The 16711-nt window shown below is 65.1% G+C and overlaps 1 protein-coding gene across 1 annotated transcript in view; it reads left to right on the top strand.

Annotated features, from left to right (window-relative positions):
* Positions 1–1115: 1115 nt before the first annotated feature.
* LOC142362332 (staphylococcal nuclease domain-containing protein 1-like) overlaps positions 1116–16711 on the top strand; it is a 119189-nt gene continuing 103593 nt past the window's right edge. The window contains exons 1-5 of the mRNA XM_075429571.1: positions 1116–1284; positions 5523–5672; positions 6538–6658; positions 11561–11639; positions 16212–16372. Coding sequence (XP_075285686.1) covers positions 1210–1284; positions 5523–5672; positions 6538–6658; positions 11561–11639; positions 16212–16372 — 586 coding nt within the window. The 5' untranslated portion in view covers positions 1116–1209. The remainder of the gene's footprint in view (positions 1285–5522; positions 5673–6537; positions 6659–11560; positions 11640–16211; positions 16373–16711) is intronic.

Below are 16711 nucleotides of genomic sequence, written 5' to 3'. Positions count from 1 at the left end.
ACGAGCTGCGACTTATTAGGGCCTGGATTTGACGTTGGTGCAGCAGGGAGGGCTGTGTGCCGCCCCACGGGAAGAACCTCGTGTCTATGCTGATCACACCGGAGTAGTTAGGGACACCATGGCCAAGCCTCGGGAAGGTCTGGAAAAACGCAAAAAGGAAAGGGAGGCTCCACAAGGACGGTACGAATCGTGGTTTAATCCTTCTCCCTGGTTAACCACCCTGTCGTCAACCCTTGCCGGACCTTTAATGTCGCTGCTGCTCACTCTGACCATGGGGCCTTGCATCTTGAACGGAGGAGACGTTGAGGGAACTGGGCTTGTTCAGCCTGAAGAAGAGAAGGCTGCGAGGGGACCTTATAAATGCTTATAAATATCTGAAGGGTGGGTGTCAGGAGGACGGGGCCAAGCTCTTTTCAGTGGTGCCCAGCGACAGGACAAGGGGCAACGGGCACAAACTGGAGCAGAGGAAGCTCCAGCTGAAGCCGAGGAAGAACTTCTTCCCTCTGAGGGTGACGGAGCCCTGGCCCAGGCTGCCCAGAGGGGCTGTGGAGTCTCCTTCTCTGGAGATATTCCAGCCCCCCTGGCCGCGGTGCTGTGCCCCCTGCTCTGGGTGACCCTGCTTGGGCAGGGGGTGGGGACTGGGTGACCCACAGAGGTCCCTGCCAGCCCCGCCACACCGGAGCTCGGTCAATCACCGTTAACACGACGGCTGCACAATGTGCCCTGGCCGGTTAGAAGACACCAGCGGCCGCCGGGGAGGGCGGAGCCAGCGCGGAGAGGCCCCGCCCCCCCGGTGTCCCGGTGCTCGGCGCTGCAGGCGGGCGCGGGTGGTGACGCGAGGGGGAGTGTCCCCTGCAGGCCCCGCCCCCTGCAGGCCCCGCCCCCCCGGCGCGGCGGGAGGCCACGCGGGTAAGCCCGGGCGGCCCTTTGCCGACGTGTCCCTGGCGCCGCGTGCCCCGGAAGTCCCGCCCCACCCCGCGACGTCAGCCCCTCCCCGCGGCGGCCTCTCGGACCGGGCGCTGCGGCGCCGCGCGGCCGCTATTGGCCGGGGAGCGGCGGGGCGGGGCGGGGCGGGCGGCGGGGCCGGCTTCCCGTTGGCCGTTAGCCGGGAGGAGGCCCCGCCCCCTCCCTCTCGTCGCCCCGCCCCCTCGGCTCTCTTCCGCGCTCGCACCGGGCCCCGTCCGCTCCGTCCGCCGCCCCCGCCCCGCCATGGCCTCCGCGGCCTCTCCCGGGCAGGGCGGCTCCGCGCCCCCCCTCGCCGTCCAGCGCGGCATCGTGAAGATGGTAAGGGCTCCGCCGGGGCCCGGGACCCCCCCGGCTCCCCGCCCGGAGCACCGGGCTCCGGCCTTCCCCGCGCTTTCCGGTGCCCCCCGGGGGGGGGGGGGGGGGGAGGTCGGGCGATGTCCCCGCGGCCAGGTCCCCGTGTCCCCTCCCGGTGCCTTTTCTACCGGCCCCGGGGGGGGTTCGTCTGGTGCCCGGTCCGCGCGGCGGCTGCCACCGGCAGGGCCCGGCACCGGGCTGGGAGCCCCCGGGCCCCTCGCACCGCCCCCGGTACCCAAATCCGGGGGGGTTCCCCCCGCTCCCCCCCTCAGTTTTCACTCGAGGCCTCGGCGCTGGCTGCGGGTCCCAGCGCTGGCTGCGGGGTGAGACCGGCCCTGGGGCCTCGCTGGGGGCCTGGGGATGGGGCTGGGGGTCTGGGGACAGGGCTGGAGCTTTGGGGACCCTGGGGGTCCGGGGACGGGGCTGGGGGTTTGGGGACCCTGGGGGTCCGGGGACAGGGCTGGGGGTTTGGGGACCCTGGGGGTCCGGGGACGGGGCTGGGGGTTTGGGGACCCTGGGGGTCCGGGGACGGGGCTGGGGGTTTGGGGACCCTGGGGGTCCGGGGACAGGGCTGGGGGTTTGGGGACCCTGGGGGTCCGGGGACAGGGCTGGAACTTTGGGGACCCAGGGGGTCCGGGGACGGTGCTGGGGGTTTGGGGACCATGGGGGTCCAGGAGCAAGGCTGGGGGCCTGGGGACGGGGCGGGGGCCTGGGGACAGGGCTGGGGGTCTGGGGACAGGAGTGGAGCTTCGGGGGATGCTGGGGGGCTGGGGGTCCGGGGATGGGGCTGGAGCTTTGGGGACACTGGGGGTCTGGGGACGGGGGTTTGGGGACGGGGCTGGGGGTCCAGGGATACTGGGGATGGGGCTGGGGGTCTGGGGATGGGGCTGGAGCTTTGGGGACACTGGGGGGATGGGGATGGGGACAGGGGGTTGGGGACGGGGCTGGGGGTCCAGGGATGCTGGGGATGGGGCTGTGGGTCTGGGGATGGGGCTGGAGCTTTGGGGACACTGGGGGTCTGGGGACGGGGACAGGGGGTTGGGGATGGGGCTGGGGGTCCAGGGATGCTGGGGACGGGGCTGGGGGTCCAGGGATGCTGGGGCTGGGGCTGTGGGTCTGGGGATGGGGCTGGAGCTTTGGGGACCCTGGGGGTCTGGGAACGGGGACAGGGGGTTGGGGACGGGGCTGGGGGTCCAGGGATACTGGGGATGGGGATGGGGGTCTGGGGATGGGGGCTGGAGCTTTGGGGACCCTGGGGGTCCAGGGACGGGGCTGGGGGTTTGGTGCCGTGGGGTTGTGGATGCTGTGGGTCTGGGGATGGGGCTGGGGCTCTGGGGATGCTGGGGGATGGGGCTGGGGGTCCGGGGACGGGGCTGGAGCTTTGGGGATCTGGGGATGGGGCTGGAGCTTTGGGGACACTGGGGGTCTGGGGACAGGGCTGGGGAGCTGAGGACAGGAGTGGAGCTTTGGGGATGCTGGGGGTCTGGGGACAGGGCTGGGGGTCTGGGGACGCTGGAGTTCTGGGGACACTGGGGGTCTGGGGACAGGGCTGGGGGTCTGGGGACGCTGGAGCTTTGGGGACGCTGCCTTCCCCATGGCTGAGCCCGCCGGCGGCGTGGGGACCCCTTCCCACCGCCCTGTGCCCGACAGGCGGGTTTGGGGGTGCTCGTGTGGCCTGGCTGTGCGCGAGGGGCTGCGGTGTGGGCTTGGGCAGGACGCCGGTGCCGGTGGGCTCTGGTTCCTGGGGGGCCACATGCTGTCCCGGTGCCCTGCGCCGGATGGCTGGGTGGGCTGTGCCCCGGGGTCCCCCTTCCCTTCCCGGGGCAGCCAGCCCAAAATCCCTGCGCAAGGGGGGCACCCCGGGGAGGTGGGGGGGTCCCTGGCTCTCCACGGTCGCTGCTCTGCTTCGCGGTGGTGCCGGGAGCTGCCGGGGCCGGCCGGAGCGATGCCGGCTGCGTGCTCCTCTGCGGATCCCAGAACTGGGAGGTTTTGGGGTGCCCGTTCTCCCTGAGACTGCAGCGGGGATGGAAAGTTTGGGAGCGGGGAGGGGGCTCGTCCTGGCGCAGCGGAGCGGGATGGGGGGGCTGAGCCAGAGCAGGGAGACGGTGGGGGTCACAGAATCACAGAACGGTGGGGGTTGCAAAGGACCCCTGGGGATCCCCCAGCCCAACCCCCTGCCCAAGCAGGGTCACCCAGAGCAGGGGGCACAGCACCGCGTCCAGCCAGGGCTGGAATATCTCCAGAGAAGGAGACTCCACAGCCTCCCTGGGCAGCCTGGGCCAGGGCTCCGGCACCCTCAGAGGGAAGAAGTTCTTCCTCGGCTTCAGCTGGAGCTTCCTCTGCTCCAGTTTGTGCCCGTTGCCCCTTGTCCTGGCGCTGGGCACCACTGGAAAGAGTCTGGCCCCGTCCTCCTGACCCCCACCCTGCAGATATTTAGAGGCATTTCGAAGGTCCCCTCGCAGCTTTCTCTTCTCCAGGCTGAACAAGCCCAGCTCCCTCAGCCTCTCCTCGCAGCAGAGATGCTCCAGTCCCCTCCTCATCCTCGCAGCCCTGTGCTGGACTCTCTCCAGTAGCTCCTCATCTTTCTGGAACTGGGGAGCCCAGCACTGGACCCAGCACTGCAGATGGGGCCTCCCCAGGGCAGAGCAGAGGGGCAGGAGAACCTCCCTCGCCCTGCTGCCCACACTCCTCCTCATGCACCCCAGGATCCCATCGGCCTTCTTGGCACCCAGGGCACGCTGCTGGCTCCTGGTCACCCTGTTGTCCCCCAGCACTCCCAGTCCCTCTCCGCAGAGCTGCTCTCCAGCAGCTCAGCCCCAGCCTGTGCTGGTGCCTGGGGTTGTTCCTCCCCAGGGGCAGGACCCTGCCCTTGCCCTGGTTGAACCTCATCAGGTTCCTCTCTGCCCAGCTCTCCAGCCTGCCCAGGGCTCGCTGGATGGCAGCACAGCCTTCTGGTGTGTCCACCACTGCTCCCAGTTCTGTGTCACCAGCAAACTGGCTGAGGGTACGCTCTGACTCTTCATCCAGGTCGCTGATGAAGAAGTTAAGATGCAGTTTGTGCCCCGCCATTGCAGCTCTGGACGTGGGGGTCCGGCCGACGGCTGTGCCAGCAGGACCCCCGTGCCACATCTGCCCACACTGTGGGAGCTGGGTCCATCCGACCCGCACCCTGTGCCGTGCCTTGGTGCCTCTGTCGTGCTCTCAGCTCTGAGAACATTGCCAATACAGCTTTTGCAGCCCAGTTTGACCCTAGGTCCACTGACTGGGACCCAACCTCCCTGGGCAGCCTGGGCCAGGGCTCCGTCACCCTCAGAGGGAAGAAGTTCTTCCTCATGTTCAGACGGAACTTCCTGTGCCTCAGTTTGTGCCCATTGCCCCTTGTCCTGTCACTGGGCACCACTGAAAAGAGCTCGGCCGGGGTGGGCGAGTGGGTGCTTTGGGGTCTTGTACACGGACAGAGCCGTGGAGAGACCCCCGTGGCAGTGGGGAGTGGGGGGGGCTGCTGGAGCCCTGGGTGTCGGGTGGGATGGGATGGGGTGGGGTGTGGGCAGCAGGGCGAGGGAGGTTCTCCTCCCCCTCTGCTCTGCCCTGGGGAGGCCCCATCTGCAGTGCTGGGTCCAGTGCTGGGCTCCCCAGTTCCAGAAAGATGAGGAGCTACTGGAGAGAGTCCAGCGCAGGGCTGCGAGGATGAGGAGGGGACTGGAGCATCTCTCCTGTGAGGAGAGGCTGAGGGAGCTGGGCTTGTTCAGCCTGGAGAAGAGAAGGCTGCGAGGGGACCTTCGAAATGCCTCTAAATATCTGCAGGGTGGGGGTCAGGAGGACGGGGCCAGACTCTTTTCAGTGGTGCCCAGCGACAGGACAAGGGGCAACGGGCACAAACTGGAGCAGAGGAAGCTCCAGCTGAACCCGAGGAAGAACTTCTTCCCTCTGAGGGTGCCGGAGCCCTGGCCCAGGCTGCCCAGGGAGGCTGTGGAGTCTCCTTCTCTGGAGATATTCCAGCCCCGGCTGGACACGGTCCTGTGCCCCCTGCTCTGGGTGACCCTGCTTGGGCAGGGGGTGGGTGGGGGATCCCCAGGGGTCCCTGCCAACCCCCACCATGCTGTGATTCTTTGATCACCCGCCTGCATGCTCGGCTCCATGGCCTCTTCCCTGGCTGCTCTCCGGGGCTGGGGGACCCCTGTAACCCCTCTGCCTCCCCGCAGGTGCTGTCGGGCTGTGCCATCATCGTCCGCGGGCAGCCCCGGGGCGGGCCACCCCCCGAACGCCAGATCAACCTCAGCAACATCCGTGCCGGGAACCTCGCCCGCCGCGCTGCCGCCGGCCAGCCGGACGCCAAGGACACCCCGGATGAGGTGGGTGCCTCCCGTGAGCGGTCCAGCACAGCCCCCCTGCCCCGAGGGTCTCGGGCTGATCTGGACGGGGGTCTCCAGGCTGCTGGCCCAGCCCTGTGGACCGCAGCACCCTCGGCAAGAGGCATCGTCCGTTCCCAGTCCCGCTGCGGCCGTCCCTCCTCACCGACGCTGTCCCCCTGCCCCGGGCGCTGCGGTGGCAGGATGAAACCATCCCTTCGATCATTTAAGAGATCCTTTCCCTGCTCCAGCCCCACAGCGTGGATTTTGGGGCAGATTTCTCCTTCCTTGCCCCGCTGCGGCCGTGGACGTGCCCAGGATGGGGTCGGCATCGCCCGCCAGCGAGGGCAAGGTCTGCAGGGCCAGGGGGAAGCTGCTGGTGCCTCCAAGCTTCCTCTGCAGGGCTTGGCCGGGGGCACGGGAGGCAGCGGGGCCGCTGCTTTGGCAGATTGGGTGCTGGCAGCGGTGGGTTTGTGCCGGGGGGAGCCCGGGCCCGGCCCCCCATCCTCCCAGCCCCGGGGGTGGTGCGGAGCGCTGGCGGCTAATTGCTCTCCCTGGGGAGTTTTGTCTTCTCAACGCCGCTTCAGCCTTTAAATGTCACTCTTTTTGAAAAAATTACGCCTGTCAGGTTTGCTAATTGTTTATGAGCACGTCATGTTCTCTCCTCCGGACCGCGTTCCCCACCCACCCGCTGCGGTGGAGTGGGGCTGAGCTCGCCGGGGCTCCGGCGCCTTCCTGCCTGCTTCTCCCACCCAGGCACGGCCGCGGCGGCCGGTCCCGCTCTGCTCCGTCACCACGGGCTTGGGGGGCTTGGGGCTTCCCCGGCTGCGTCCGACCCGTCGGCTGACGTCGGCTTCTTCCCCTCCAGCCCTGGGGCTTCCCGGCTCGCGAGTTCCTGCGGAAGAAGCTGATCGGGAAGGAGGTCTGCTTCACGGTGGAGTACAAGACCCCGCAGGGCCGGGAGTACGGGATGGTGTACCTGGGCAAAGGTGAGCGTGCGGGGCTCCGTCGGGCACCGGGAGGGCTGGCGGCCGGAGCTAGCCCGGGAGGGTGGGCTGGGATGGGGCAGCGGAAGGATGTGTGCCCGATTTTCCATGGAGCTGCAGCTTTTGGAGGGGAGCGATGCCCGGCGGGGCTGCGCAGAGCCGGAGCTGCTGGCCGACGCAGCGCGGCGTGCGGACGCGAGCCGTGGCACTGGGTAAATTCCCCTAGGTTTTCCCTCGCGATCCTTTTAGTTGGTATAAATCTCGTGGTGGTCTCCTGCTGCTGGGAGTCGCCCAGAAGGGTTTAGCTGTGGCCCTCGAGGCTGCGGCGCAGCGCTGGGAGCAATGCCTGGGCCAGGCGCTCAGCCCGAACGCCGCGCGATGCCTGCGGTTGGGGCAGGGTGGTCTTCTTGGTGCTGGCTCCGGTGGGCTTTGGCTTTGGTGGAGACCCCTCTCACTGTGAGCACAGAATGGTGGGGGTTGGCAGGGACCCCTGGGGATCCCCCAGCCACCCCCTGCCCAAGCAGGGTCACCCAGAGCAGGGGGCACAGCACCGCGTCCAGCCGGGGCTGGAATATCTCCAGAGAAGGAGACTCCCCAGCCCCTCTGGGCAGCCTGGGCCAGGGCTCCGTCACCCTCAGAGGGAAGAAGTTCTTCCTCGGCTTCAGCTGGAGCTTCCTCTGCTCCAGTTTGTGCCCGTTGCCCCTTGTCCTGGCGCTGGGCACCACTGCAAAGAGTCTGGCCCCGGCCTCCTGACCCCCACCCTGCAGATATTTAGAGGCATTTCCAAGGTCCCCTCGCAGCCTTCTCTTCTCCAGGCTGAACAAGCCCAGCTCCCTCAGCCTCTCCTCGCAGCAGAGATGCTCCAGTCCCCTCCTCATCCTCGCAGCCCTCCGCTGGACTCTCTCCAGTAGCTCCTCATCTTTCTGGAACTGGGGAGCCCAGCACTGGACCCAGCACTGCAGATGGGGCCTCCCCAGGGCAGAGCAGAGGGGCAGGAGAACCTCCCTCGCCCTGCTGCCCACACTCCTCCTCATGCACCCCAGGATCCCATTGGCCTTCTTGGCACCCAGGGCACGCTGCTGGCTCATGGTCACCCTGTCGTCCCCCAGCACTCCCAGTCCCTCTCCGCAGAGCTGCTCTCCAGCAGCTCAGCCCCAGCCTGTGCTGGTGCCTGGGGTTGTTCCTCCCCAGGGGTAGGACCCTGCCCTTGAGCACGACTCCGGGCTGCAGTCTGCTGGGTGCTGCGTCCCCTCTGCCCACAGCCCTGGTGGAGTTTGGTTCCAGCCGTGCCGGTGGATGAGTTTTTGGGCTCTTGCTCCTCGTGGTTTTCCCTCGGCCGTCACCGGGTCTGGTGGGAGTGACGGGGAGGGAAAGTGGCGTAGAGGCGGCCGCATCCTGCTGCCGGCTTCTGGACCGCTCTGCTCTGCTGGGCTTAGCTCCTGGTCGGCCGTCCTGCGCCCTTGGGTTTCAAGAAGGAGGATGAGATCTGCTCGGCGTGGGTGGGCTCCTGGGAAGCAGGGATGGATTGGATTGGAAGGGAATGGATTGGATTGGAATGGATTGGATTGAAGGGAATGGATTGGAATGGATTGGATTGGATTGGAAGGGAATGGATTGGATTGGAAGGGAATGGATTGGATTGGAATGGATTGAATGGATTGGATTGGAAGGGAATGGATTGGATTGGAAGGGAATGGATTGGAATGGATTGGATTGAAGGGATTGGAAGGGAGTGGATTGGATTGGAAGGGAATGGATTGAAGGGAAGGGAATGGATTGGAAGGGATTGGATTGAAGGGAAGGGAATGGATTGGAAGGGATTGGATTGGAAGGGAATGGATTGAAGGCAAGGGAATGGGTTGGAAGGGAATGGATTGGATTGGAAGGGATTGTATTGGAAGGGATTGGATTGAAGGGAAGGGAATGGATTGGAATGGAGTGGAAGGGAGTGGAGTGGAAGGGAGTGGATTGGATTGGAAGGGAATGGAAGGGATTGGAATAGAGTGGAAGGGAGTGGAATGGAAAGGAATGGAAGGGAATAGAGTGGAGGGGAATGGAAGCTCACCAGGACCCAGCCTGTCCGCTGCCCGCTCAGGGTCACTGGGGCAGATGGGTGCAGCCGCTCGGCACGGGGCCGGGAGACGCACGGAGTGAACCGTGCCCCTCTGCGCTCGGCTGAGGGTCGGTGTGGGGCCGGCACAGCCCCACGACTGGGATATTTGGGACACGGCCGAGGCTCAGCCGCCGCTCCCGGGCAGCCCCTCTCCCACGGGAAGCTCCACGGGGGGACTCGTTGCAGCTGGGGGAAGGAGGGAAGGACCAGGCGAGTGCGAGGGGCTGCGGAGTTTTGGGCGCGCGTCCTCTGGGGTAGCTCCAGTACAGACTGGGGGGTCGGGTGCCCTCAGCCCTGCGTCCCTGCAGCCTCTGCTGCCTGTGGCTCGGCCATGCAGGCTGGACTGGAGAGGGTGAGCGGGTCCTCGTCCCCGGATGGACGTCCCAGCACCGCTGCCATGCTTGGGGCCTTTCCTGGAAGCGGGAGGTTGGCTCGAGCAGCAAGCGGTGGAGTTCGTGCCAAGGCAGCGTGGCGTGACTGGGGTGAGCAGGGTTTGCGTGGAGGCCCAGGGAGAAAGGAGGTGGGGAGAGATTTGGGGGGACAGGGTCTCTCTGGCTCTGTGGCAGGAGGTGCCGGTGCCTCTGCCGGGGCAGGACGAGGGTTGCCGGTGCCGGCCATCAGCTCGGCTGCGTGGCCAGAAAGCCCGGCGTGGCCGCTGGCTCCCGGTTCCCCGCTGCGGAGGATCAGCGGGTGCGTTTGCAGCCACGCAGCTCCCCGGGGAGGCTGGAGCTCTCTCCTCAGAGGTTTTCAGGCTTGGCTGGACGTGGCCAGGGCCAGCGTGGCCTGGGGTGGGTGATAGCCCTGCCTGGAGCCCCTTTCCACCAGCACCTCGTCGCTGCTGTGAGGGCAACCCGGGGCTGGCTTCCCATCACCGCTGCATCCCAGCACGCTCTGGCCAGCATCTCCCACATCCCTGTGGGGGTCCCTCTCCGGAGTGGGAATGCGAGACCCCCCGGGTCCCCAGGCTGTGAGAGAGGGGAGGGGGGCACTAGATGACCCACAGAGGTCCCTTCCAACCCCTACTATTCTGTGATTCTGTGAGCCTGGACCCCGAGACCACGAGTAACTGGATATTGAAGTCGCCTCCACGCTCGTTCCGGAGCTCCCAGCTTGCTTGTGGACTGGGGGACTGGGAGGCCCTTTGGGATGGGGATGGCCTCCTGCGGAGTGGGCGATCGTCGCTGTGCAGAGCTGCTGCTCTCCACTTTCCCACCCCCCAGGAAGCCTGGCAGGTCCCGACGGCGCAGCCTGCGACAAACCCAACCTCGAAAGGGGTTTTCTTGTTCGGTGACGCCGCAATCGGTAAAACGCTCCCATCCGCAGCCTTGCTGTCTGCCACGTTCAGGACTTTTCACAGAATCACAGAATCACAGAATGGTAGGGGTTGGAAGGGACCTCTGTGGGTCATCTAGTCCAACCCCCCTGCCCAAGCAGGGTCACCCAGAGCAGGCTGCACAGGACCTTGTCCAGGCGGGGCTGGAATATCTCCAGAGAAGGAGACTCCACAGCCTCCCTGGGCAGCCTGGGCCAGGGCTCCGGCACCCTCAGAGGGAAGAAGTTCTTCCTCGGGTTCAGCTGGAGCTTCCTCTGCTCCAGTTTGTGCCCATTGCCCCTTGTCCTGTCGCTGGGCACCACTGAAAAGAGTCTGGCCCCGTCCTCCTGACACCCACCCTTCAGATATTTGTAGGCATTTCTAAGGTCCCCTCACAGCCTTCTCTTCTCCAGGCTGAACAAGCCCAGCTCCCTCAGCCTCTCCTCGCAGGAGAGATGCTCCAGGCCCCTCCTCATCCTTGTAGCCCTGCGCTGGACTCTCTCCAGTAGCTCCTCATCTTTCTTGAACTGGGGAGCCCAGCACTGGACACAGTACTCCAGACGAGGCCTCCCCAGGGCAGAGCAGAGGGGCAGGAGAACCTCCCTCGCCCTGCTGCCCACACTCCTCCTCATGCACCCCAAATTTTATGCCGTGCCTGCCGCGTAGGCGTCGTCCTTATTGTTAAATCCCAGCCTGTCACACCGCGGAGGTGAGAAACGAAGCAGAAAATGTTTCCTGACAAAGTTTGGCGAGGCTTAAATACGATTAATATGGAAACGCTGCCACAGCTTCCCCGGCAGCGATGCAGCAGCTGTCTGCAGCTCCGGGCTTTGGGAGGGATGGGGGGGCTTTGGAGGGATGGGGGGCTTTGGAGGGATGGGGGGCTTTGGAGGGATGGGGGCTTTGGAGGGATGGGGTCTCACCATCAATTGCTGGTGGTGGCTGAGCCCAGGTTCCCCCCCAGACCGTGGCTTTTGCCCCCCATCTCCCCAGGGGCTCTGGCTCCCGGTAGCTGTGACCCCCATGTGTTTCTGCAGAGGAGGGATGGCCGTTGCAGGTCGTGCTGGCACCACAGTCTTCGCTGGAAATCCAGAGAGACCCTTTGGTGCTGGGAGGGCATTGCCTGCCTCCGAGGGCACCCACTTCCCACGGAGACTGTCCTGGGTGACAGCAAGCCGTGCAGGCTGGCAGCCCATCGCGGCAACGTGCCACCTTCCCACTTGCTTAGCCCTGGTCTGGGGGAACTGGTGTCCCCAGGAGAGCCCTGGGCTTCTCCACTCGATGCATCGTGATGGCCACGTGCATCGTGATGGCCACGTGCTGCTGGGATGCTGGGCTGGTGACCAGAGCTGCTCGCTCCCAGGTTGCTCTGGCACTTGTGAGCTGGAACCATCTTGGGAGTGGTTTCCAAGACTGAGGTTTGGGTGCCTCCGGGCCGCCCTGGCTTCTCTCGCTGACTCCTCTCCTGCTTTCTCTGCAGACACGAGTGGGGAGAACATTGCCGAGTCCCTCGTGGCCGAAGGGCTGGCCTCCCGCCGGGAAGGGATCCGAGCCAACAAGTACGTAAGCGGCTGCGATCCCGCGCTGCCCCGGTGAGGCCGTGCCGCGGGGCCATGCCGATTCCCTGCGGTTATTTACCCGGGTGCAGAGCTGGGTGGATTCCTGGGCTTTGGCCGGGCAGCAGCACCTGCTCCTCAGCGCTGTGGTGCCCAGGTTCTGCTGACGTCAGTGTCATGGCATGGGGACCGATGTCTTTGGGGCTGGGGTGGTGAGGGGCTGCGGGGGGAGCCGGGTGTCTCCTTGCCCTGAACGCTGATGCACCAGAGCTGAGGCCCTGGGCTGCAGAGCAGAAAATCATGGAATCATGGAATCATTAAGGTTGGAGAAGACCTCCAGGATCACCCAGTCCAACCGTCACCCCAACCCCCCCATGCCTGCTAAACCCTGTCCCCAAGTGCCACAGCCACACGGTGTCTGAACCCCTCCAGGGATGGGGACTCCCCCACTGCCCTGGGCAGCCTGGCCCAACCCCTGACCACTCTCTCAGCAAAGAAATTTCCCCAATCTCCAACCTGAACCCCCCCTGACGCAGCCTGAGGCCATCGCCTCTCGTCCTGTCGCTGGGTCCTGGGGAGCAGAGCCCAACCCCCCCTCCCTGCCCCCTCCTGTCAGGGAGCTGCAGAGAGCGAGAAGGTCTCCCCTCAGCCTCCTCTTCTCCAGCCTGAGCAGCCCCAGCTCCCTCAGCCGCTCCTCAGGGGACTTGTTCTGCAGCCCCCTCCCCAGCCTGGCTGCCCTTCTCTGGCCACGCTCCAGCCCCTCCATGTCCTGCTGGGAGCGAGGGGCCCAACGCTGAGCGCAGCACTCGAGGTGCTGATCTTGTCAAGCTCTTGGTTGCTGGAAAATAACACCTGGCGTGGAGCTGAGGTGCTGTAACTCATGCTGGAGAGGTGATGCTGGGACGTTCCTGCCCCACGTCCTACGTCTGGGTGGCACGATGCTCGTGCCAACGCCATTGGAGCCGATGCTTTGCCCTGGCCTGTCACGTCCTGGAGCAAGGGAGAAGCCTGGCCTCGGCGTGCCGGCATCCCCGGGCGCCGGCCGTCCCGTTCCAGGGGTGCGAGGTGTTTCTGTGGCGTGGCTGTAAATACCGGGCGGCTGCTGGGCTGGAAGCGTGCCCGTGTCGCTTCCTAAAGCTGTTCCTGCCACACTTGGGTGCTTTCCACCCGGTGTTTTCGGTACAGGTATGTTGAGTAAGCAGAGCGTGCGTGGCCAAGGGCCTGGATGGGTTATTTTATGCCCGGGCTTGCTGGTGCTGAAGCCTCAAGCGCTGGAGGGTGCTGCCTGCCCGGGGATGCAGACCCCATCCCGAGCCCTTGGGGAACCGGCTCCCTGCCTGGTGCTGGCGGGCTCTGGGTGCCCTTGGCAGAGTTGAGTGGCTCTGCTTTGGGACCACCACACGGCAGCGGTGCCTGGGAGAGGTGTGAAAGCCTCTGTGCCTGTGCTGGAGGGGCTGCAGAAGCTGCCAGTCTGCGGGGCTGCTGGGGCCCTGGGTGAGGAGCTGCTGGGAGAGCGGGCACAGCACCGGCAGTGGAGCCTGGCGAGGACTGGCAGGGTGAATGGGGTTCAGCCGGAGTCGGGTCTCGCTGCCCTGGCCCTGTTCTGCACCTCCTGCATTGCGCCTCTAGCATCACAGAAGGGTTTGGGGTGGAAGGGACCTTGTAGAACATCCAGTCCAACCCCCTGCCACGGGCAGGGACCCCTTCCACCAGCCCAGGGTGCTCCCAGTCCCGTCCAGCCTGGCCTTGAACCCTGCCAGGGATGGGACATCCACAACCTCTCTGGGCAGCCTGGGCCAGGGCCTCACCACTCTCACTGTAGACAATTCCTGCCTTAGATCTGACCTAAATCTGCCCTCTCTCAGCCCAAAGCCACCCCCCCTTGTCCCATCACCCCCTGCCCTTGTCCCAGCCCCTCTCCAGCTCTCTCGCAGCCCCCCCAGGCCCTGGCAGCTGCTCTCAGGTCTCCCCTTGTCCTTCTCCTCCCCAGGCTGAGCAGCCCCAGCTCTCCCAGCCTCTCCTCCCAGCAGAGGGGTTCCAGCCCTCGCATCATGGCTGGGGCCTCCTCTGGCCCCGCTCCCACAGCTCCAGCTCTGTCCTGTGCTGAGGGCTCCGAGCTGGACGCAGGACTCCCGGGGGGTCTCAGCAGAGCGGGGCAGAGGGGCAGAATCCCCCCCCTCGCCCTGTGCCCACGCTGCTGGGGATGCAGCCCAGGGCACCGTTGGCCTTCGGGGCTGCCAGCGCACGCTGCCGGGTCGTGTCCAGCTCCTCACCCCCAGCACCCCCAAGTCCTTCTCTTTGGGGCTGCTCCCCATCCCTTCACCCCCAGCCTGTAGTGACAGCGGGGGTTGCCCCCACCCAGGTGCAGGACCTTGCACTTGGCCTTGTTGAACCTCCTGAGGTTGGCATGGTCCCACCTCTCCAGGTTATCCAGGTCCCTCTGGATGCCATCCTCTCCCTCAGGCGTCTCGACCGCAGCACTCAGCTTGGTGTCACCAGCAAACTCACTGAGTGTGTGCTCAATCCCACTGTCTGTGTCACCGACAAAGATGTTAAACAGTGCTGGTCCCAATGCTGACCCCTGAGGAAAGCCACTTCTCACCGGTGTCCACTTGGACATTGAGCCATTGACCATAACTCTGTGAGTGTGACCACCCAGCCAGTTCCTTACCAACTTTCCCCTTGGTGAATCCATGCTGACTACTGCTGATAACCTTTCCTCCACTTGCTTGATGATGACCTCCAGGATAAGCTGCTCCATCACCTTTCCTGGGATGGAGGTGAGGCTGACCTGTGATTCTGTGATAACTGACAGGTCCATCCATTAAATCCGTGTCTCTCGGGTTTAGAGACTCAGGATATTGTGCGAGATGGTGCCCAATGCTTTGCAGAAGTCCAGGTAGATGACATCAGTTCACAGAATCACAGAATCCCAGCATGGCAGGGGCTGGAAGGGACCCCTGGGGATCCCCCAGTCCCACCCCCTGCCGAAGCAGGGTCACCCAGAGCAGGGGGCACAGCACCATGTCCAGCTGGGGATGGAATATCTCCAGAGAAGGAGACTCCACAGCCCCTCTGGGCAGCCTGGGCCAGGGCTCCGTCACCCTCAGAGGGAAGAAGTTCTTCCTCGGCTTCAGCTGGAGCTTCCTCTGCTCCAGTTTGTGCCCGTTGCCCCTTGTCCTGTCGCTGGGCACCACTGCAAAGAGTCTGGCCCCGGCCTCCTGACCCCCACCCTGCAGATATTTAGAGGCATTTCCAAGGTCCCCTCGCAGCCTTCTCTTCTCCAGGCTGAACAAGCCCAGCTCCCTCAGCCTCTCCTCGCAGGAGAGATGCTCCAGTCCCCTCCTCATCCTCGCAGCCCTGTGCTGGACTCTCTCCAGTAGCTCCTCATCTTTCTGGAACTGGGGAGCCCAGCACTGGACCCAGCACTGCAGATGGGGCCTCCCCAGGGCAGAGCAGAGGGGAAGGAGAACCTCCCTCGCCCTGCTGCCCACACTCCTCCTCATGCACCCCAGGATTCCACTGCCCTTCTTGGCACCCAGGGCACGCTGCTGGCTCCTGGTCACCCTGTCGTCCCCCAGCACTCCCAGTCCCTCTCCACAGAGCTGCTCTCCAGCAGCTCAGCCCCAGCCTGTGCTGGTGCCTGGGGTTGTTCCTCCCCAGGGGCAGGACCCTGCCCTTGCCCTGGTTCAACCTCATCAGGTTCCTTGGTGCCCACCTCTCCAGCCTGTCCAGGGCTCGCTGGATGGCACCACAGCCATTGTATTGAGCTGCAGAGGTGAAGGGGAAGGCTTCTTCCTGCCAGTCTGCTGGGGTTTTTGCGCTGATTTTGTCCTGTTTCCCGCTGGAAATGTCCCCCTGGGACCCTGCTGGGGGTTGTGCCGAAGGGGGACGGCGAGCCCGTGCCGGGCTGGTGCAGTGCCGCTGGCGCAGGGCTGGGTTCCTGCAGTCAGATTCCGCCCGGAGCCCCTCGCTGCTCCACGTTTGCTGCCCTCATTCAATGGCTCCGTTAATTAACGGGTGCGTGAGGGGACTCTCAGCCTCTTGCTCATCAGCTGCTTGAGTCGAGCGCTTCGCAGCGAGGTCGGGACTCATCAGCTTGCAGCTTTTCCCTCCCCGAGCTGAAGGATGTCAAAACACCTCTGCGCCGAGGTGCCGGAGGAACTTGGTTTGATTTACTGCTGCCAGCAGCGCGAGGCATCGCTCAGCACCTCACCCAGGCGATGCCTTTCACAGAATCACAGAATCACAGAACAGTAGGGGTTGGAAGGGACCTCTGTGGGTCACCCAGTCCAACCCTCCTGCCGAAGCAGGGTCACCCAGAGCAGGCTGCACAGGACCTTGTCCAGCCGGGGCTGGAATATCTCCAGAGAAGGAGACACCACAACCTCCCTGGGCAGCCTGTTCCAGGGCTCCATCACCCTCAGAGGGAAGAAGTTCTTCCTCATGTTCAGATGGAACTTCCTGGGAAGCATCCAGAAAAGCGCCTGGAAGATGGAGATTCCTGGTGGTAAAACACGCAGGAACCGGTGGCCGTCCTGCCCGGCCTCACCCGCTCTCGCCCTGTCCTTGCAGCCCCGAGCAGAGCAGGTTGGCAGAGCTGGAGGAGCAGGCCAAGAGCGCCAAGAAGGGGATGTGGAGCGAGGGAACGGGCTCCCACACCGTCCGGGATCTCAAGTACACCATCGAAAACCCCCGGCACTTCGTGGACTCCATGCACCAGAAGCCTGTCAACGGTAAGGTGGCCCCAGCTCTGGCCCTCGCTGCTGGGAGTGTGGTCACCCCTGTAGAATGGGAAGAGGTTGGAAGACACCTCCAAGATCATCCAGTCCAACCATCACCCCAACCCCCCCATGCCTGCTAAACCCTGTCCCCAAGTGCCACAGCCACACGGTGTCTGAACCCCTCCAGGGATGGGGACTCCCCCACTGCCCTGGGCAGCCTGGCCCAACCCCTGACCACTCTCTCAGCAGAGAAATTTCCCCAATCTCCAACCTGAACGCCCCCTGACGCAGCCTGAGGCCATCGCCTCTCGTCCTGTCGCTGGGTCCTGGGGAGCAGAGCCCAACCCCCCC

The sequence above is a fragment of the Opisthocomus hoazin genome, chromosome 8 (genome assembly GCF_030867145.1).
Source record: "Opisthocomus hoazin isolate bOpiHoa1 chromosome 8, bOpiHoa1.hap1, whole genome shotgun sequence".
Classification (NCBI taxonomy): domain Eukaryota; kingdom Metazoa; phylum Chordata; class Aves; order Opisthocomiformes; family Opisthocomidae; genus Opisthocomus; species Opisthocomus hoazin.
Note: the sequence above shows the minus strand (reverse complement) of the source record. Positions and strands in the feature narration are given on the sequence as shown.